The sequence below is a fragment of the Leptodactylus fuscus genome, chromosome 4 (assembly GCF_031893055.1).
Source record: "Leptodactylus fuscus isolate aLepFus1 chromosome 4, aLepFus1.hap2, whole genome shotgun sequence".
NCBI classification, from domain to species: domain Eukaryota; kingdom Metazoa; phylum Chordata; class Amphibia; order Anura; family Leptodactylidae; genus Leptodactylus; species Leptodactylus fuscus.
Window position 1 is genome coordinate 142,527,741 of NC_134268.1, and position 22,724 is coordinate 142,550,464.

The following is a 22,724-nucleotide window of genomic DNA, read 5'->3' on the forward strand; positions in this document are numbered from 1 at the left end:
CCAGTTTGGGCAAATTCATGGTGGAGGGAGCCTCTAACCAGCCCAGTTTGGACCAATTAATGGTGGAGGGAGCCTCTAAACAGCCCAGTTTGGGCAAATTCATGGTGGAGGGAGCCTCTAAAAACCCCAGTTTGGACCAATTCATGGTGAAGGGAGCCTCTAAAAACCCCAATTTGGACCAATTCATGGTGGAGGGAGCCTCTAAACAGCCCAGTTTGGACCAATTAATGGTGGAGGGAGCCTCTAACCACCCCAGTTTGGGCAAATTCATGGTGGAGGGAGCCTCTAACCAGCCCAGTTTGGACCAATTAATGGTGGAGGGAGCCTCTAAACAGCCCAGTTTGGGCAAATTCATGGTGGAGGGAGCCTCTAAACAGCCAAGTTTTGGGAAATTCATGGTGGAGGGAGCCTCTAACCAGCCCAGTTTGGACCAATTCATGGTGGAGGGAGCCTCTAAACAGCCCAGTTTGGGCAAATTCATGGTGGAGGGAGCCTCTAAAAAACCCAGTTTGGACCAATTCATGGTGGAGGGAGCCTCTAATTAGCCCAGTTTGGACCAATTAATTGTGGAGGGAGCCTCTAACCAGCCCAGTTTGGACCAATTCATGGTGGAGGGAGCCTCTAAAAAACCCAGTTTGGACCAATTCATGGTGGAGGGAGCCTCTAATTAGCCCAGTTTGGACCAATTAATTGTGGAGGGAGCCTCTAACCAGCCCAGTTTGGACCAATTAATGGTGGAGGGAGCCTCTAAAAAACCCAGTTTGGACCAATTCATGGTGGAGGGAGCCTCTAACCAGCCCAGTTTGGACCAATTAATGGTGGAGGGAGCCTCTAACCAGCCCAGTTTGGACCAATTAATGGTGGAGGGAGCCTCTAACCACCCCAGTTTGGACCAATTCATGGTGGAGGGAGCCTCTAACCACCCCAGTTTGGACCAATTCATGGTGGAGGGAGCCTCTAAACAGCCCAGTTTGGGCAAATTCATGGTGGAGGGAGCCTCTAACCAGCAGAGTTGGGGGAAATCAGGGTGGAGGGAGCCTAGTATTAGCAGAATTGTGCAACGCTTATGGTGGATGAGTATGAGGATGCGGAGGAATTGGAGAGGTTGAGTACAGACATGGAGTTTCATGTTGGGGTGCTTTACACAGGTGGGCACAAAAATGACGGCTCTACCCAGTGGTGGTTCATTTTTATCAAAGTGAGCCGGTCGGCACTCTCAGCTGACAGACGGGTGCGCTTGTCAGTGATGATGCCACCGGCTGCACTGAACACCCTCTCAGATAGGACGCTGGCGGCAGGACAGGACAGCACCTCCAAGGCATATAGGGCAAGTTCAAGCCACAGGTCCAACTTCGACACCCAATACGTGTAGGGCGCAGAGGGGTCGGAGAGGACAGGGCTGTGGTCGGAAAGGTATTCCCGCAACATGCGCCTATACTTCTCACGCCTGGTGACACTAGGACCCTCCGTGGCGGCACTTTGGCGAGGGGGTGCCATCAAGGTGTCCCAGACCTTAGACAGTGTGCCCCTCGTTTGTGTGGACCGGTGAGAACTTGGTTGCCTACTGGAGGAACTGCCCTCCCTGCCGCCAACGTCACATGCTGGAAACATCTCCATCATATTCTGCACCAATTGCCTGTGGCAAGCATTGATGCGATTGGCCCTCCCCTCTACCGGAATAAAAGACGAGATGTTGTTTTTATACCGGGGGTCAAGGATAGCAAAGATCCAGTACTGGTTGTCCTCCATGATTTTGACAATACGCTTGTCGGTTGTAAAGCACCCCAACATGAACTCAGCCATGTCTGCCACAGTGTTAGTTGGCATGACTCCTCTGGCCCCACCGGAAAGTTCAATCTCCATTTCCTCCTCATCCTCCATGTCTACCCATCCGCGCTGCAACAATGGGACGATTCGAAGTTGCCCGGAAGCCTCCTGTATCACCATCACATCATCGGACAACTCTTCTTCCTCCTCCTCCTCCTCCTCCTCCTCCATTAAACGCAGTGAAGCGGACAGATGTGTGGACCTACTCTCCAGCTGTGACGGATCGGATGCTATCCCTAACTCCTCTGTGTGATCTGAGTTATCCCTGATGTCAATCAGGGATTCTCTCAGAACACACAAGAGCGGGATTGTAAGGCTCACCATCGCATCCTCAGAGCTCACCCTCCTTGTGGACTCCTCAAAGACCCGTAGGATGTCACAAAGGTCTCTCATCCATGGCCACTCATGGATGTGAAACTGAGGCAGCTGACTTTGTGGCACCCTAGGGTTTTGTAGCTGGTATTCCATCAAAGGTCTCTGCTGCTCAACCACTCTATTCAACATCTGAAACGTTGAGTTCCAGCGTGTGGGGACGTCGCACAAAAGCCGGTGTTGTGGCACATGCAGGCGTTGCTGGAGAGATTTTAAGCTAGCAGCGGCTACTGTCGACTTGCGAAAGTGGGCGCACATGCGCCGCACTTTCACCAGTAGCTCTGGAACATTGGGGTAGCTCTTTAGGAAACGTTGCACCACTAGGTTGAAGACGTGGGCCAGGCATGGAACATGTTGGAGTCCGGCAAGCTCCAGAGCTGCTACCAGGTTCCGGCCGTTATCACAAACGACCATGCCTGGGCCCAGGTGCAGCGGCTCAAACCATATTGCCGTCTCATCGAGGAGGGCATCCCTCACCTCGGAGGCAGTGTGCTGTCTGTCCCCCAAGCTGATCAGCTTCAGCACAGCCTGCTGACGTCTACCAACGCCAGTGCTGCAACGTTTCCAACTCGTAGCTGGGGTCAATCTAACAGCGGAGGAGGAGGCGGTGGCGGAGGAGGAGGCGGTGGCGGAGGAGGAGGCGGTAGAGGAGGAGGAGGAGGAGGGGGGTGTTCTTCTCGTGTCCCTGCCAGGAATGTTAGGCGGGGAGACGAGGTACACCGGGCCAGTTTGGGAAGCAGTCCCAGCCTCAACTACATTCACCCAGTGTGCCGTCAGTGAAATGTAGCGTCCCTGTCCGCATGCACTTGTCCACGCGTCGGTGGTCAAGTGGACCTTTGTGCAAAGCGCGGAACTAAGGGCCCGCCTGATGTTGAGTGACACGTGCTGGTGCAAGGCGGGGACGGCACACCGGGAGAAGTAGTGACGGCTAGGGACGGCATAGCGAGGTGCCGCAGTTGCCATCAGGTCCAGGAAGGCGGGAGTTTCAACAAGCCGGAACGCCAACATCTCCTGGGCCAGCAGTTTAGCGATGTTGGCGTTCAAGGCTTGCGCGTGTGGGTGGTTAGCAGTGTATTTCTGCCGCCGCTCCAATGTCTGAGAGATGGTGGGTTGTTGTAAAGAAACGCCTGATGGTGCCTTTGATGGTGCAGGAGAAGGAGATAAGACAGGACCAGGGGAGGATGAGGTAGAAGTCAACAAAGTGGCGGAGGCAGATGAAGTGGTGTCCTGGCTCGTCCTCTGGAGTGCATCGCCAGCACAGTCAGCAGTGGCAGTGGCAGAGGCAGAGGCAGAGGCAGTGGCAGTGGCGTGAACGGCAGTCGGCCTTTGTCCTGCCGTTGCTGCCTGCCACTGATTCCAGTGCTTGGATTCCAAATGACGGCGCATTGAAGTGGTGGACAGGTTGCTCTTCTCAGAGCCCCTAATCAATTTCGAGAGGCAAATTGTGCAGACAACACTATATCTGTCCTCGGCGCATTCCTTGAAAAAACTCCACACCTTCGAGAAACGTGCCCTCGAGGTGGGAGTTTTTCGGGGCTGGGTACGAACTGGAACATCTTGGGAGATTCCGGGTGTGGCCTGGCTTCGCCTAAGCTGCTGACCTCTGCCTCTGCCTCTAGCTACCCTTTTTGGTGCTGCACCTGCCTCAACATCCACACTACTTTCCCCGCTTGACATCCCCCCTGTCCAGGTCGGGTCAGTGTCCTCATCATCCACCACTTCCTCTTCCAACTCCTGTCTCATCTCCTCCTCCCGCACAATGCGCCGGTCAACTGGATGCCCTGACGGCAACTGCGTCACATCATCGTCGATGAGGGTGGGTTGCTGGTCATCCACCACCAAATCGAACGGAGATGGAGGAGACTCTAGTGTTTGAGCATCTGGATACAGATGCTCCTCTGTTAGGTTCGTGGAATCGTGACGTGGAGAGGCAGGTTGAGGGACAATGAAAGGAGCGGAGAACAGCTCTGGGGAGCAGGGACAGTTTGGGTTATTGTTCTGTAAAGCTTCGGAATTTTGGGAGGAAGGAAGACAAGACTGTTGGGTAATAGGAGGAGAGGAGGCAGAGTCTGACTGGCTGCTGGACAATGTGCTGTAAGCGTTCTCTGACAGCCATTGCAAGACCTGTTCCTGGTTCTCGGGCCTACTAAGGTTTGTACCCTGCAGTTTAGTTAATGTGGCAAGCAACCCTGGCACTGTGGAGTGGCGCAATGCTTGCTGCCCCACAGGAGTAGGCACGGGACGCCCTGTGGCTTCACTGCTACCTTGCTCCCCAGAACCATTCCCCCGACCTCGCCCACGGCCTCGTCCACGTCCCTTTCCGGGAGCCTTGCGCATTTTGAATTCCTAGTTAGAAATTGGCACTGTATACCAGTAGTAAAAATTGTGGGTGCACGTAACCCCAATATATTCTTTGAATTCCCAGTCAGAAACTGGCACTATATGGCAGTAGCAAGAAATGAGGGTATTTGTATTCCCAATATACTCTTTGAATTCCCAGTCAGACAATGGCACTGTATACCAGTAGTAAAAATTGTGGGTGCACGTAACCCCAATATATTCTTTGAATTACCAGTCAGAAACTGGCACTATATGGCAGTAGCAAGAAATGAGGGTATTTATAACCCCAATATATTCTTTGAATTCCCAGTCAGACAATGGCACTGTATACCAGTAGTAAAAATTGTGGGTGCACGTAACCCCAATATATTCTTTGAATTCCCAGTCAGAAACTGGCACTATATGGCAGTAGCAAGAAATGAGGGTATTTGTATTCCCAATATACTCTTTGAATTCCCAGTCAGACAATGGCACTGTATACCAGTAGTAAAAATTGTGGGTGCACGTAACCCCAATATATTCTTTGAATTCCCAGTCAGACACTGGCACTATATGGCAGTAGCAAGAAATGAGGGTATTTGTATTCCCAATATATTCTTTGAATTCCCAGTCAGACAATGGCACTGTATACCAGTAGTAAAAATTGTGGGTGCACGTAACCCCAATATATTCTTTGAATTCCCAGTCAGAAACTGGCACTATATGGCAGTAGCAAGAAATGAGGGTATTTATAACCCCAATATATTCTTTGAATTCCCAGTCAGACAATGGCACTGTATACCAGTAGTAAAAATTGTGGGTGCACGTAACCCCAATATATTCTTTGAATTCCCAGTCAGAAACTGGCACTATATGGCAGTAGCAAGAAATGAGGGTATTTGTATTCCCAATATACTCTTTGAATTCCCAGTCAGACAATGGCACTGTATACCAGTAGTAAAAATTGTGGGTGCACGTAACCCCAATATATTCTTTGAATTCCCAGTCAGAAACTGGCACTATATGGCAGTAGCAAGAAATGAGGGTATTTGTATTCCCAATATACTCTTTGAATTCCCAGTCAGACAATGGCACTGTATACCAGTAGTAAAAATTGTGGGTGCACGTAACCCCAATATATTCTTTGAATTCCCAGTCAGACACTGGCACTATATGGTAGTAGCAAGAAATGAGGGTATTTGTATTCCCAATATACTCTTTGAATTCCCAGTCAGACAATGGCACTGTATACCAGTAGTAAAAATTGTGGGTGCACGTAACCCCAATATATTCTTTGAATTACCAGTCAGAAACTGGCACTATATGGCAGTAGCAAGAAATGAGGGTATTTATAACCCCAATATATTCTTTGAATTCCCAGTCAGACAATGGCACTGTATACCAGTAGTAAAAATTGTGGGTGCACGTAACCCCAATATATTCTTTGAATTCCCAGTCAGAAACTGGCACTATATGGCAGTAGCAAGAAATGAGGGTATTTATAACCCCAATATATTCTTTGAATTCCCAGTCAGACAATGGCACTGTATACCAGTAGTAAAAATTGTGGGTGCACGTAACCCCAATATATTCTTTGAATTCCCAGTCAGAAACTGGCACTATATGGCAGTAGCAAGAAATGAGGGTATTTGTATTCCCAATATACTCTTTGAATTCCCAGTCAGACAATGGCACTGTATACCAGTAGTAAAAATTGTGGGTGCACGTAACCCCAATATATTCTTTGAATTCCCAGTCAGACACTGGCACTATATGGCAGTAGCAAGAAATGAGGGTATTTGTATTCCCAATATATTCTTTGAATTCCCAGTCAGACAATGGCACTGTATACCAGTAGTAAAAATTGTGGGTGCACGTAACCCCAATATATTCTTTGAATTACCAGTCAGAAACTGGCACTATATGGCAGTAGCAAGAAATGAGGGTATTTGTATTCCCAATATATTCTTTGAATTCCCAGTCAGACAATGGCACTGTATACCAGTAGTAAAAATTGTGGGTGTATATAGCCCCAATTCTATTGCTAGGGGACTTGCAGGGTATTTCTGGGGTGAAGGTGGGGGGGCACACCGTTGGAACGGGTATCGGGGTATATATCGGGTATACGGGAATACACTGACAGTGTATTCCATTCAGGATCCTGGGAAAGCTGGGTTGCGGCGATTGAGCCCGTCAGTGCCACGTTACACTGACAAGCTTCTCCCTGGAATTTAGCTCTTACAAGAGCTGTTGGTTGTCTTCTCCTTCCTATCCTAGCCTGTCCCTGCCTACCCAGAATCTAAGCCCTAGCTAGCTGGACGGAAACCTCCGTCCTCGGTGAATTGCAAGCTCAGAATGACGCGAAGCTGGGCGTCGCTGTTCTTTTAAATTAGAGGTCACATGTTTTCGGCAGCCAATGGGTTTTGCCTACTTTTTTCAACGTCACCGGTGTCGTAGTTCCTGTCCCACCTACCCAGCGCTGTTATTGGAGCAAAAAAGGCGCCAGGGAAGGTGGGAGGGGAATCGAGTAATGGCGCACTTTACCACGCGGTGTTCGATTCGATTCGAACATGCCGAACAGCCTAATATCCGATCGAACATGAGTTCGATAGAACACTGTTCGCTCATCTCTAATACTAATCATTTGAAGAGTCATGTTACCTGGTGTTTTTCTTTAAGCCCTGCTGAGCCCCTCTTGACACCATCAGAGAAACACAGTAACAGCACAAAAGGGATCACGACACACTATGGCAGACTCTATGTAAAAAAAACTGCCCCTTTTTTAATACAGACCGACAGAGCTTAATCTGGCACACTATCTCACATGATCTCTACTGAGATTGTCCCTGGGCTCTCTCTCTCTCCCTTCTTTTTCACAAAAAAATGCCTATGACATCATCATTGATCTTGGTATTGGTTGAGAATGTTTAATGTCTCGCTTTCTCTCTAATAAAAGTTATTGTTTTCTTTTTTATAGATCAAGAAAACCTTCCGAAGTTTTAACAACTCCTAAACATGAAACACCATTCAAGTCTTCCGGATTTTGATCTTCCTCATATCTGCATACAAATATGTAATATGACTTTACAACAGACTGATTGTCAATCCTCTTTTGTATATAGAGCCTTATATGTTCTCATTTAGGGGTTAGGTTGGCTGTATACATTAATTGATTGCCAGTCAAACCTGCCGATATCGACTTCAGCAGACAACCATCGAATGTGTATGGATTCCTAGTAAATACAGATGGCAGGAGGATAAGAGTTGGGCAGTAGGATTTCACCTGCCAGATCTTTCTGCTCTTTGGGAAATGAGCTGCCAGCTGAGCTGTCTATCAGCAGCGTTCTTCTCTTTCCCCCTTAGTAGGCTTGCACTACTCAGTCCAGTTGAGTTGTATGTATCTGGGGTGAGGAGAAAAGATAGCTATCTGCTGGACCATAGTTTGGCCAACGGCTATCTTATGTGTATGGCCAGCATTAGCTAAGGTATCAGACCTACCGTATGCGGTCTGGAGGAACAAGAGCAGCAAATTATTCTTAGGAAACAAAGCAATAAACGCTGCATGGAGGTTTTTTTGTTGTAGTTTTCAGTAGCTAAAATGTTGCATTCATAGTTGCAGTTTTGGTCTATTTCCATTATTTTCTGCATTTCTGACCCACTACTGCTTATTTGAATTATATTATATTTTTTTAATACATATATTAAAAATGAGCCAAAACTTTAACATATGGTAGCAATTGAGCTCCCTGCAGCTGCTATGCAAAATTCTTAAAACTGCCTCCGTGGCAGACTAAGATTGTAAGTTCTATAATTCTATAGTTCTATCATAATTTTTTTAATTAATTTACAAAGACATCAGTATGGTGACAAGTAGGTACAGTATACTGTATGCCTATAAGGGTCCCAGACGGAAGGGCTACTACTAGTGAAAAAAATGCATATGAAAACACACCTGAACAATGGGGAGAATGTGGACAGATCCCTGGGGATCAGATAGACATCAAATGCACTTATTGCACAATTAAAATCAAGCAAACATTTTAATTTATTACTTGATAATACCTAAAAACTGCCACAGAAAGACTGTGTGTGACACCAGACTATACCTGCGACTGACTGTAAGGTCATGTTGACATATCACAGTTTTATTGGTTTTCGCTAACACAAGGATTGGATCCAAATAGAAGAGAAGTCATTACTTATACTTATTTGGGAGTTCTTTGGGATCTATCCCAGTTTACTGACTGTCAAACCTTGCACTAAATTTGACCTATAAGCGATTTCCAGTGCAGTAAGTGACCATCAGCACACGGTGGCATTACGTTAACGTTTTAGACTGCCTTTTAATTCTAAACATTAATGATGTTGAAATTTGCACAATATTTAATTTGTCTATGTCACAGTTTTTTGTTTTTTTTTTGCATTTGTATACTGCTTTACTTACCATATGTAACCTAGGTCCACATGGAGACTTTGGCCAAGACTCCCATTGCACTTCCAAAGATCTCCCTGTAACTCCATCACTCATGTTAGTGAATGAAATCACAATGTGACTATGAGGGTGCCGCAACTTCTAGTCTAAAAAAAGACAAACCTTGTTCAACTTTTTTACATTGGTGACAGCACACTCAGGTCACAATGTGACTCAATTCACTAATATAAGAGAAAGAGTCGCTGGATGACATGACGATCTTTGGTTGTGTGATGGGAGTTACGACCAACGTCGCCATGTGGCCCTAGCCTTACTGGTGTGTACATAAATATAAACCAGCACTTTAGTGATGGCTAAAATAATTCAGCAATATCTTACAATGTATTGTTAAAGAGTGGAAATGTGCTATATAATAACCCAATAAATCATAATACTAACACTCACTATGGGATAATGTCCTCATTACGTATCTGACACATACAGAATTATTGTAGAATACGGTACTTCCTGAACAGATGTTGATTTCAAATAGAAACACAATGGGGGCATTTATAATGCTAGGGCTCAATGTGAGTTCTGTATCAGTACCTCTGGGTACTCAGTGAAAGGCAAATAACTTTGGGAACAGAGCATTATACTCATGTAGTAATTAGTTTTTATATCTAATTGCATAGGTTTAAGCAGGGGTGGTTCCCCATTTATATGTAGAAGTTTTCCCATGTGAAAGTTGTTGTTCATTGTAAAAAAGATTGGGCTACCATTAGTGAATTTGTGTGCAGCGAGCTTGATTAATATATAGTACTGCATCCACCATCATACAAAATTTATGTAACATTACTAGATATAAAGTATCATGATCATACAACTATATAATATTCCAAAAACTATAAGTACATAAGACAATTAGACATAAGGGTCAACCTAACTGGTTTTCGTATCTCAGGGTTTCACTTTTTTTTCCTGTCTCCTCTCTCTTTCACTTCTTGGCTTCATTGACAACTTGGTGGGTGGCTTAGCCTGTGTAATGTTCAGCTCAGGTTATCAGCGTTCTGCAGACTTTTCAAAGCACTGTTCACATTACAGTGCTAACAGATGTCACTGACAGTGAAGAAAAGAGAATACAGTAGCCAGAAACAGGGATGAGTCAGTTGGCTACTGCAGCTAGAGTAGTAGATATTCATCTGAAACCTAGTCAACAAGCTGCAAACATTTAGCTCAATCTGATAAATAGGCTCATAGATATGGGATGCTTTTTGTTAGGTCCTCAGCAGCCATGAAAACCCCTCTGTACCCCATGTTTTAATTGATGCCACAAGCTTGATTTTGTGGCTGATGGTACATGTGACTAATGGCTAGTGGTGCATGGGAAGTGCAGATCATTTTATTGTGTGTACTATTAGTATAGTCAACCATGCTCAAAAGATGTGTCACAGTAGCTAACCATTAACTCAGTTTTTGTGCAGTTTTTTTATGCTCTATATCGCCCCAAACTTTGACATATAATCTTTTTGTTTTTCAGATACTCTATAGAGACATGCATGCATATTCATTAAACATGAGCCAAAATGTATTTGCTGAGAACCTATGGTATATGACAGGATAAAGCAAGCCATATTTATATAATGTATCCACGTACAGAGCAAAATAGCAGAAGCTGTGGCTGTCTCTATTTGCCATTAAAGAGGAATACCCTGTAATGTTACTCTGACCAGATGCTCTCTTTAATTGTATAACATCTGTTTTTATAATGTGATTTGTTACAAACTTTCCAAGGAGAGAGACAACATTGTTTTTAGGCAGAGAAGATGAGTGCACAGAGCCAAATACAATGTCCCATTGTGTGTTTGTGCCCAGTGTGACAGAAGGCTGGTCACAGTTCACTGAATCTTACTGTCAATTGGAATTTTGTTAGATGTCAATAAAAAGCAAACGTCATTTTCCTGTACAACGTTTCCAGCGCTCAGCCCAACATTTCACATTGTTTCAGATCTTAATCTTTCATCACATTTAACCCCATGCACCCGCCAGTTTTGGCCTTTGTAGCAATATCATTTGATAAGTCACTTTGTTATAATAACTGTATAATTATAATTAACTGTATTTACTTATCCAATTGCTCCTGACACATTGGGGCAGTTTATCATTTCAGGAAGTTTTAAAGTCAGTTTAGCGCCATTATTTGGCCAAATTTATCAATTGTCAGTCAATTTTTGATAAATTAGGTGCATTTATAAGTGTATAAGACACATTTGTCCTGAAATGTTACTCAATTTCTTATGTCACCTACTGGCTGGAGTGAGTTTGCAACATTTTGTGTGGCTTTTTGAAGAGTTGTAGTTGAAAAATCTGGAATACTGACGTCTAGACAGGCTATCCATGCCCACTATCCCACCCACTTTAGAAAGGTGGAATGAGTGGTGCAGAAATCAAAAAGTCACAATTTTTTTGCACAAATAAATTAAAACATCCTGGAATGCAGAATTCGTTAAATTCACCCACCTTCTTATTGTACTTTGGTGGTAAACTTTAGTTATTACATTTTGGGGTACATAACTTAATACATATGCACCAGATTTTTCAAGTAATTTGTGCCAAAATACTGTTATATATGCTTTACACTTCTCTTTCTATATGTAATAGACTAGCATCTGCCCGTGACTTCGTCTGCGGGTTGGTGTTGGCGCTGACCCGCTTATATTTAGCCAATTGCTGTTGTGGATGATCTGCCTGCTCCCACGTCTCAGCTCTTCTACATCACAGCATATGCGCAGCATACTCAGTTGTATGTACATCTCTGCATATGGAGAGCGTACTCAGCTGTGCTACAGTGCTGCTTAAGCTCTTCTACATCTGGCCATTTGGATTATAGGGGTATTCTTATGTCAGTGTGTGAGCAGCTTCTGTGTTACAAAGGGCTGAATGGATGTTGCTGAAATGTGCCAAAGTTCGATCAGCCTGCTCCTGTGTCTCGGCTCTGCTACATCGCTGCATATGCGTAGGATACCCAGCTGTATGTACATGTTTGGAAAAAGTAAGAAGAAAAATGTGGGTGGGCACTCACCAATCAGTAGACTAGCTTTTTTCTTATGTCATTCCGTATGTACATGTTTGCATAAGGAGAGCCTACAGAGGTGTGTTACAGAGGTGCGTAAGCTCTGCTACATTGGGCAATTGTGATTACAGGGGTTTTGTTATGTGACTGAGCAGCTTCTGTGTTACAAAGGGCTAAATGGATGTTGCTGAAATGTGCCAAAGTTCTCCCCCTCCCCATCAGAGGCAGAACAACTCATTCCCACATCCCCATATGGGGCTCACAAACTACATTAAAAAAAAAAAAGCAATTGTTTTGTAGAAAAAATATAATGTTTTGATGACTTGTATGTTCTACAGGCTTTTTATTTGGAAGACAAATTTGTGGATATGTGCTTAACTCAAAAGTGATGAAGAATTGGCTTTTCAAAAAAAAAAAATAGCCACCAAAATTATCCCTTTTTGGGAGCAAATGTGAAATCAAAATGGGTTTAATTTTTTTTTTTTATGCCAAAAGTGTGGCAGCAATAGTCTACAATAATGGAAGGTAATGGACCACACTGCAGGACATGTCTGGCAGAGTGATGGAAGCTGTGACAACATAAGTGGCAGTGAGGCATAGAATGATATGATGGACCAGGCTGCAAGACATGTATAGCTGAGTGGTGGTAGCTAAGGCAACATGATTGGCAGTGTGACATAGAATATATAGTGGGCCAGGCCATAGGACATGTCTGACTGAGTGGTGGCAGTCATGGCAGCTGTTTGGAGTAGCAAACAGCATCGGCAGTAAAGTAAATGGAAAATAATGATAAAGGAAGATGGTGGCACCACTATTCGGAGGCATCAGCCAGAGTTTTGTGAAAATCCCCACAAATCCATGCCTGAGTCATTTATTCCATGCTAGCTGTGTACAGTTTCATCATTCTAAGTGGTACAATGCCACCAGCAACACTAAACACCATCTTGGCCATTACACTTGAGGTCAGGCAAGATACAATTCCCATGGCAAACTGGACCAGCTCCTTCTACTGCTATAACTAGGGATGAGTAAATTTTTAAAAAATTTGCTTTGCGGAATTTTCCCAAACAATTCAATTCAATCCGAATTAATTTGCAGCGAAACACATTAAAAAACAGCTATTTCCTGGCTGCAGAGAGCCTGTATAGTGGTGTAACATGGTGCCTTCCAGTAACATGCATAGTATGAACTCAGCCTTACAGGGCAATGTTAGTGCCATGTATAAAGAACCGTGCAGAGGCCCAAGATCCTACTGTAGCGCAAACTCCTTTTACACTGTCATCTGTTGATTCCTCATAGATGTCTACAGAACCTATTCTATCAAACACTTATACAAGTAGAGCCCACCTGACAGAGAGGAGAGTGTGTCAGTAATGTTGACTTCACTGATTATTTTTCCCTTCCTCTCATCCGTCAGAACAATAACCCCCCCCCCCAAAAAAAAAAAAACAAAAAAAAAAACAGATCCTGTCTGTTGAGCATAAGTCTTCACTCAATCAGGATCAGTAAGCTAAGAGTATTGCTGATGCCAAAACAAAAAAAAAATAGGAGTGGATCCAAAACAGAGATGACACGTGGATGGAATATTTGCATGTCTTCTGTGTTTTGTACCCACTCCTGCTTTTGGCTACCAAATCATAAGCTAATTCTGATGGGACCATACAGGCCTTATAGCTGCTACACTGACAGAATCCATTGTTGGTCTCATTTTTCTTTTTGACATATCAGAAGAAAGGTCAAATAAATTATGTCAACCAGCCCAAAAAGGCAAAATAGTGGCCTGTTTATGGAGTGGGGAGTGTGGGAACAGCATGAGAAGTGACATAGTGTTGAGGTTGCACCAGCATGTGGAGGCCACAGAGTGGAAAAGTGACATAATGTGGAAGTTGGAGCAGCCTTAGGTGGCTACAGAGTGGAAAAGTGACATAATGTGGAGGTATCTTCAAAAGATAAATAAAAAGAACAACTCTGAGCAGCACATAGTGTGATACCATTTTATAAACTGATATTGTGTGCTACAAGGAGTAATATATGTGAAGCACATACCACACTGCTGTTGAATAACAACAGTGTTAAGGGGTGTGTGTCGTTGGAATAAAGGTAAGTTGACCACAGGTAGAGAGTGTACACAGTGGGTCAAGGTGTGGTTATGGTTCGACTCTCCCCTGCTGCAATAACCAAATAATTCATATTATGGAAGGCCACAGGACCTCTGAGCTCCGGGACCTCTGGGAATCCAGGTGAAGACAGGTCATGTGGAGTGGTAGAAATGTAAAACTTCAAAAAAGTGCTTTGAGCATAATAAAGGTGTACAATTGGAAAGTGCGGATCTACACCTCCAATTTTTTTAAAGTTTCACTCTTCAACCACTCCACACAGATAATGTGGTGATGGCAGCAGTATGAGGTGGCCACGGAGTGGCAAGGTGACATAATGTGGAGGTAGCAACAGCATGAGGAGGCCACAGAGTGATCTGGTGACAGAGTGGGGAGGTGGGTGGCACAAACATTACCCACTGACAATGGTGGCTGTAAGAAGGAGCACTTGGCATCAGATGTGTGGCATCAGGCAGGTGGCATAATCAGAATAGTAGCTGAGACAGGTAGCCAGAAGAAACCGATCTCTTTTGTCAAGGTTTGGGTGAGGCAGCATGGATGATTTAATCTGATACATCAGGCATTGGTGGGTGGAATTCCTGGCTGATCCATGCCTGATTCATCTTGTCAAAGGTCAGTCTCTCCGCATCTTGGGTGGACAGGTGACTTCTCCTTGGGATAACTATGGCCCCTGCTGCACTAAACACCCCTGATGCCACACTACTGGCTGGGCAGAACAGCTTTCCCAGTGCAAACTCGGCCAGTTGCAGCCACAAATCCAGTTTGGGCGCCCAGTAGTCCAGAGGCTCTTCGATAATGGGAGGCAGGGTGCACTCCAAGTATTCCACCACCTAATAGTTTAGGTTCTGCTCTATTTCTAACTGGAGAAGGGTATGGTTGGCTATGTACAAGTGGCTCAAGTGTATGCAAAGTTTCCTGGTCATTTTTAGGATGTCTTACAGATGGGTGGAAGACTTAAGGAAACATTTGACAACCAGATTGAACACGTGCACCATGCAGGGGACATGGCTCAGCCCTCCTTGATGCAACGCCAACACCATGTTTTTCCCATCATCAATCACCATGGTTCTGATTTTGAGTTGTTGCAGAGAAAGCCAGGATTCGATTTCTTGATGAAGAGCATGAGGCAATTCTTCGCCTGTGTGACTCCGTTTGCCCAGGCAAAGTCCTGCATGTCCGACACAAAGTCCTGCATGTCTGGTTAAAAAAAAAATGGTTTTGCCGCGGAGAGCAGAAGATGCTCATGGGTGCTCATGGGTGGACACTTTTCAAACCCATTCAAATGAATGCTTTTGAAAACTGCCTGCTGGTTTCCGTCTCCTGTCCAGTTTATCGGGCAGTTTATCGGAAACCTGCAAAGCAGAGTTTAGGCGAAGGTGTGAACCCGCCCTTTCTTGCATTTGATGGAACTGCTGTGAAGTTCTGCTTTGATACTGCCTTAAGTAAAGTGGTCAGTAATACCGTGTTCTGCGAGTCCTTATTCAACCACAACATGTTAAGGAGCTCAGAGAAAAAGTGGGATGCTATCTGTCCTGATCCACACTGAGTAGTTTGTGCAACACAAGGGAACCCAGCCGCTAACTTTTGGGGTGCTTGCCTTTACAATTCCAGCACAACACCAAGAAGGATTAGACATAACTGTATGCATGTAGTTATAAAATATTAAATAAAGAAAGGACATGGTCATGAATAAAAAAAACATTCTATACATGTCCATCAGTGAACATTCCAGGAAATATCACAGAAGGTAATGTGAAAAACAAAATGAATCAATAGCTGAATCAATACCGCAGCTCCATTGAGAGCAGTTTACAATAGACAGGAAGTCTCAGAATCAAATTACACAATCTGCTCCTCCAGATGTGATACATCTTATTTATCTAGTGCTCACACCAAAGCTATGTGTTGGGCTTACACATTGCCATATGACAAAGGACAGTAAGATCTTGCAGTAGTTAATGATAAAAACAGTAAAACTGTTAATGTGAAAATTATGAGAAAATTATGATTTTGGCCTTCTTTATCCACTTGTATATTTCTGCCATGTTTTTAGCCATCCCCTAAAATATTCTTTGCTTTAAAGTGGTATTCCCATCTCAAGGATCATATTCAGACTTGTATCGTAAGCTACCTATAGTATTTTACCCAATACATTGCTTTAACTATCTTAAGACAGCCAATATCATGAGCTATATACACCCAAGTGGAGTATCCCAGCAGGGTGTACTGTGCAACAGAAATTAATACATAAGCCCATACACTGATGCACAATTAAAACTTAACATTTAATATTTTAAGTTTAAAACCATAAAATTGAAAATATAGATAGGAAGGAAGTAACCAGACAATGTCATCTACAGAATATACAACAGAGATGCACCATCTGTAACAGCTGTGATAGCAAAGCGAAAATGGTAATAAAGAACGGTCTTACCAAATGTTGAAGGTAGGGCAGGGAGAACCACTGGTGCCAGACATACCACAGGAGGATCCTAATAAATCCTTGTTGTCAACCTGCCGATATGCCCTATCACCCAAATGACTCCAAGGGCAGTCCCAAGCTGCCCCTCAAGGAAGACCCTATAAGTCCCTAGTGCCTACGCGTTTCTTGGCACAGTTATGCACCAGCCATCAGGGGATCTTGCTATGCTGACAAAATCTCAGCCCCTTCTATGAAGGAATAACATATATGCCTACAGTGGTAGGACATACAAACATCACTTCCTAGCACTGACTTCCAAGTAGTGACATTGGCAGCGCAGTGGCTACATGTGAATGCCCATAAATAGGGGTACGTGACTCTCCACCCCTTCTTTAGATTACCTTATTGCAGGTCGGCGTCCCAGACAAAATTCGACACGGCACCACAGATAGGCCACACCCCCTCTCCTACGTCACTTAAGGAGGCCGTGCTATCTAAACCTGTACTAACAGGGTCCCCACCGTACTACAACATAATCCATTTTCCCCATATGCGCAAAACAACACCAGATCACCAGCTGGACTAACATCTAACCTAGTGACTCAAACTAATGAACAATAAACACAGGGGAAGCAAGGTAAGTATATATCAGTATCCAAAGGTCATCCTAACAATATAAGAGTATGCTACCACGTGCCAGAATTCAGGCAGTAACTAATGTGGTATCCATATCACTACAATACGATACCACAGCCTGAGTTCAAATAAAACAGCAAAAATTTAACTGCTCATTGAGATCCCGTGGAGCCTCAGTTTTTAATCTAAAGATCCATTTAGCTTCACATTGTAATGTCATTTTGAACCAATCCCCTCCCCTTGGATGTGGCTTCACCACATCTATACCCATAAACCTTAGGCAATTTGGGTCCCCTCCATGGCAAGAATTGACATGTCTCACAACCGGGGTGTCCCTTTCATTTCTTATATCACCTAGATGTTCCCCAATCCATTTCCTAAGTTCCCTATTGGTTTTTCCAATATATTCCATTTTGCACTGACAGGAGATTTTATAAATGACCCCTTTAGTTCTACAGGAGATGAAGTGTCCGCTGTCAAAAAACCTTTCCAAGTTGTTGGAATAAAACTGTCTACCTGTCACCATCAAAGGGCATCTTGAGCACCCACTGCATTTGAAACAGCCATTTGGTTGAGTCAGCCAAGTTGAATGCATTTTAGGGCTCAGGTGACTGTGCACTAATCAAGTGACCTCCCCTTGCGGAAAGTGATTTGAGGTTATGAACCCACCACTGTTTTTAAATCAGGGTCAAGAGTTAGGATATCCCAATGGCGCTGTGGAATTTTTCGCACTTCTGATGCTCCGTTGTCGAAAGTCCCAATCATTCGGACCACCTCATCTGAGCCAGATGTTTTTTCTTTGGCTCTCAATAACTGTGCGCGATCACAAGCCAATGAGGATTTAAAAGACTCTCTCAAAATGTGGTCAGGCTAACCACGCTTTAAAAACCTGGACCTAAGGTCCGCCGCTTGGTCCACAAAGGCCTGCCCCCTAGAGCAATTCCTACGTAGCCTCAAATACTGGCCACGGGGAATACCTTTCCTTAGGGGGTATGGATGGTTGCTGTTCCATCTCAAAAATGAATTTGTGGCCGTAGCCTTTCTGAACACTTTTGTGTCGAAAGTGCCACCCCTGCCCCTAGTTATCAGGACATCCAAAAATGGAAGAGAGGACCCACCCACTTCAAAAGTGAATGAAAGGCCTATATTGTTCACGTTAAGGTGTTTCACAAAATCTGCAAAGGATTCAGGGGTGCCCCTCCAGAAGACCAACACGTCATCGATGTACCAGGCCCACAGCTCAATCCTAAATTCTTCATTGCCCTCACCAAAAACAATGATCTCTTCCCACCAGCCCAGGAGCAAGTTCGCATACGTGGGCGCACATGGATTTCCCATGGCGGTGCCCCTGAGCTGGAGAAAGTGTTTACCATTAAACAAAAAAAAATTATAAGTAAGGGAAAATTCAAGAAGACTGAGGATGAATTGGCTGTGGGTGCAGCACTCGCTCCTTCTGGAGCGCAAATAATGGCCAACTGCCTGTAAGCCCCACCGATGTGGTATAGATGAATATAAGGCCTCCACATCGATGGAGCACAGGATCACCTCATCGTCCAAGGAAACCCCCTCCAACTTGCGTAGCAAATCGGAGGTGTCAGATACAACTACATCTCTCTCCTCACTGTTTACAGCTGGTTGTCTAGGTTACAGATCTGCTATAGGTCAGAATAATGGCTCAGTTCTTGCTCTTGGCCATCTATATTCTCTTCTCTACCTCCTTCTGTACATTGCTTTTAGTTTTTGAGCTCTAGATAAGTTTCATAAGCACTGCTTCATTTATTTGTGCAGGGGCTGTGCGTTTTATTGAGCCAGGAAGTGGAGGGGAGAGGGGACAAGAGGGCAGCTGAAATCCTGAGGTGAGAAATCCCCTTTAGGCTAAGGCTTAAAAACAAAGCAGAAAAGCATCACGTTTTTTCCAGATTATTTTTCGTTGAGTTTTTTTCTGCATTAATCTCTGTGTTTTTACTTCTCTTATTAAATCTATAGAGAAAATGTGAGCATTTCCGCAGATAAAATTGATATATGTTCCCGCCATGGGCAAAAAACCATCTGCAAGGAGTTTGTATGTTCTCCCTGTGTTTGCATGGATTTCCATACCATATTCCAAAGACATACTAATAGGGAAAAAAATGTACATTGTGAGCTCTATGTGGGGCTCACAATCTACATTTATAAAAAAAAAAATTGACATGGGGCACTTTTCAAAAACACATGTGTTTTTGCAACAACAGCTTTTCTGCAATGTGTAGATGGGATTAGCCAGAATCTCAATCACTTTGCTGATACTGTAAAATGCAGCTTTTCTTCAATGTGGACCCTTAGCCTTTATGGCCAGGCAATTTTGGAATACATATATCTCGTTGTTTATTGGAAGAATAGATAAAACATCAATTCTGTCATTGTCTTTTTAAGCTTTAATTTTGTGATATTCGCCGTATATCAGAATTAGCATGATAACTTTATTCTCTAGTAAAATAATAACTTTATTTTAACTTTAGTTTTTATGTCTTTATATTCTGTTCGCCACCTTCCAAGACCTATAGAAAAATGCTGTGGAAAAAAATGAAATGTGTTTCCACTGTGTTTTTTTCTGCAGAATTTTTTTGCAGTGATTCGCTACATCGGGCCTTAGTCTAAGTTGTCTCAAATTGTAGCTGGAGAATTTGTAGACTTTATAGACTTGTATTAGTATTTTACTTACAGCACCGTCCATTCCTACAACATTATAGAATGCCATATCATCAACATTAAAGGTTTTTTTGTTTTTAAATCACAACAGTTGTCTTGAAATTGTAAATGAGATGTACCTATGATCATCCAGAAGTGCAAACCGGAAATTTAACCCTTTGAGAAAGCTGACAATAAAACATGCTATTGGCTCTGAGGTGGTGGTTACTTTGGTTCTAGTCACGTCCCAAACGGTTTAGTGTTGAATATCTTCTCCCAGATAAAGATTATTGTACATTTACATGTACTGCAAATATAATCTGTAATCCACACCTTTAAGTGTCATATGTAGAGATGAGCGAGTAGTGTTTGATCGAGTAGGTGTTCGATCGAATACTACGGTATTCGAAATACTCGTACTCGATCGAACACTGCTAGCTGTTCAAAGTTTAAGGTTCAATGCAGAACCAGCGTTGATTGGCAGAATGCTATACATTCTGCCAATCAACGCTGGTTCTTCTCCTACCTTTAGAAGTCTTCTCCGTGCAGCGTCCCCGCGGCGTCTTCCAACTGGAATTCACTCTGCCTAGGCATCCGGCCTAGGCAGAGCCGACTGCGCATGCGCAGGCATGCCCTCACATGCGCAGTCGGCTCTGCTCAGGCGTCGGGCCAGGCAGAGCCGACTGCGCATGCACAGTCGGCTCTGCCTAGGCCCCGATGCCTAGACAGAGTGAATTCCAGCCGGAAGAAGACGCGGGGACGCTGCGCCAGGAGAAGACTGCACAGAGGATCCAGCCCGACCGTCACTCGTGGACTTGGTAAGTATAATTTTATCGAATTTTGCCTACCCCTGAAATGAGCATTTCCCCCCATAGACTATAATGGGGTTCGAAATCTGTTCGAACAATCAAACAGTGTGTGGCTGTTCAAATCGGATTTCAAACCTCGGACATTTTACTGTTCGCTCATCTCTAGTTGTGATATTTAGTCTTTTTCTGTTAATTTTCAGTATTGAATCCTTATTTTGTGCATGTTTTTTAGGTAGAAAATAGTTATGTAACGATAGGCAGTCATTGCCACTATCTTGGATTTAGTTTTGTTGGAGGATATTAATAAGAAATGTGAGCACATTTATTTTCAGTTGTTTTATTTTAATCTATCTATTGTACAGCTATTATTCTGATCTGTATCTTATTACCTAACAACATGTTTAATACATTTTATGACACAATGCTGGACCGCATTACTTCTTATGTCATGCGGATTCATGTATTATTCTAGCACGGCTCTGCCTATATTACTGCAGCTCATTGTACGCTTGCATCATCCCTGTGATCTCATGGTATAATCGTCAAGTGTTTGCTTTTATCTTCTTCTGTTGTCATTTTTTAGCTGATTAATTATCTTAGAATTACATAAGGACCCATCAGTACATGGCGGCAAGTAGTGCACTAAGAGGGTTATATTAGGTCCGTCACAAATGTCTCCATGGTAACGCCCCTCTCAGCTATTTAATAAGGGTGCAGAGCAGAAGGCATACATCAGCTGGACCAGGACCTCCGGCTGTACACAGCTCCGAGCAGCCACGTATGTGAGTACTGAATGCCATATAACACTCTACTTATTACACACTTATATGTTTGGACCAGATAGTATATAGGTTGCAGGCTTTGTAATCTGACATGTAAAATATATTGTTTTACATTGTTCAATTTTGTATGAAGAACACAATGGATACATTTCTTTTGACTGTATATAAAACTTGTAATACATATTGGCTACTTTGGAAGTAAAACAGGGTTCTTGATTATTTTTTCTACAATAAACCACTTTAATCGCTGCTATGCAGAAACATCCTGACATATGCTTTGCTATAATACATATACTATTACTTAGTGTCAGTATTAGAAAAAGTTAGTTTACACATTGCGTATATAGAATAAGCTGCCCAGTATACAATTTACTAGACAAAAAGTGCTTTTATTTTACTGACTTCTTTCCTATTATCTTTCTTAGTATTGTATTTCATGTGCAGTGTATCCATTATGCTATGGGGTTATAACATGAATTATTTAAGGATATTAATATCTGAACAATGATATACAGTATATACTCATTTTATGACACTGATACCATGTAGTTATGTTCAATTGATTTCCCAACTTGTGTAAGGACGCTGAGCACAGTGGATATTTCTCCACTTTGATCGTAAAAATTGTAATAAATAACAAGTGCTCAAAAACAATAGGTTCTGCAAGTTTGTGCAATACAGAAATCAGAATAAAAGTTGTTTAGCAAACAGAATATATAATAATATTATAATCCATTGTCTGTGGTCACACCTGCGTCACAGTCTCCGTTGGACTCTGTGTGTAACCACTGACTCAGTTGGAGAGCCAACGCTATTGTGAAAGTAGAGTTAGTCTGCTACGGATTTGGCTTTTATATGTAAATATTACAGTTTACAATGTTTTCCATATTATAATGTAATGTACAGTATATAAAGTATATTACATATACAGGTTGAAATTCATTTACAAAGAAGGGAATGCATGCCTAATAGAGATGAGCGAGTACTGTTCGGATCAGCCGATCTGAACAGCACGCTCCATAGAAATGAATGGATGCACCAGGTACTTCCGCTTTGACGGCAGCCGGCCGCTTAACCCCCCGCGTGCCGGCTACGTCCATTCATTTCTATTCCAGCGTGCTGTTCAGATTGGCTGATCCGAACAGTACTCGCTCATCTCTAATGCCTAACACCACATAACAACACAACTGCTTTATACGCCGCTGATTCTGAACGTGTTTTACGTTCAGAATAAGCTGGCGTTTACTTTGTGTGAATGAGCCCTAAAGGGGGTTTCCAGCCCCTAAAAT

General features: G+C 43.4%; 1 protein-coding gene across 1 annotated transcript in view; it reads left to right on the plus strand.

Annotated features, from left to right (window-relative positions):
- Positions 1-7,640, plus strand: part of ITPRID1 (ITPR interacting domain containing 1) — a 65,627-nt gene extending 57,987 nt beyond the window's left edge. The window contains exon 12 of the mRNA XM_075271097.1: positions 7,496-7,640. Coding sequence (XP_075127198.1) covers positions 7,496-7,531 — 36 coding nt within the window. The 3' untranslated portion in view covers positions 7,532-7,640. The remainder of the gene's footprint in view (positions 1-7,495) is intronic.
- Positions 7,641-22,724: the final 15,084 nt, after the last annotated feature.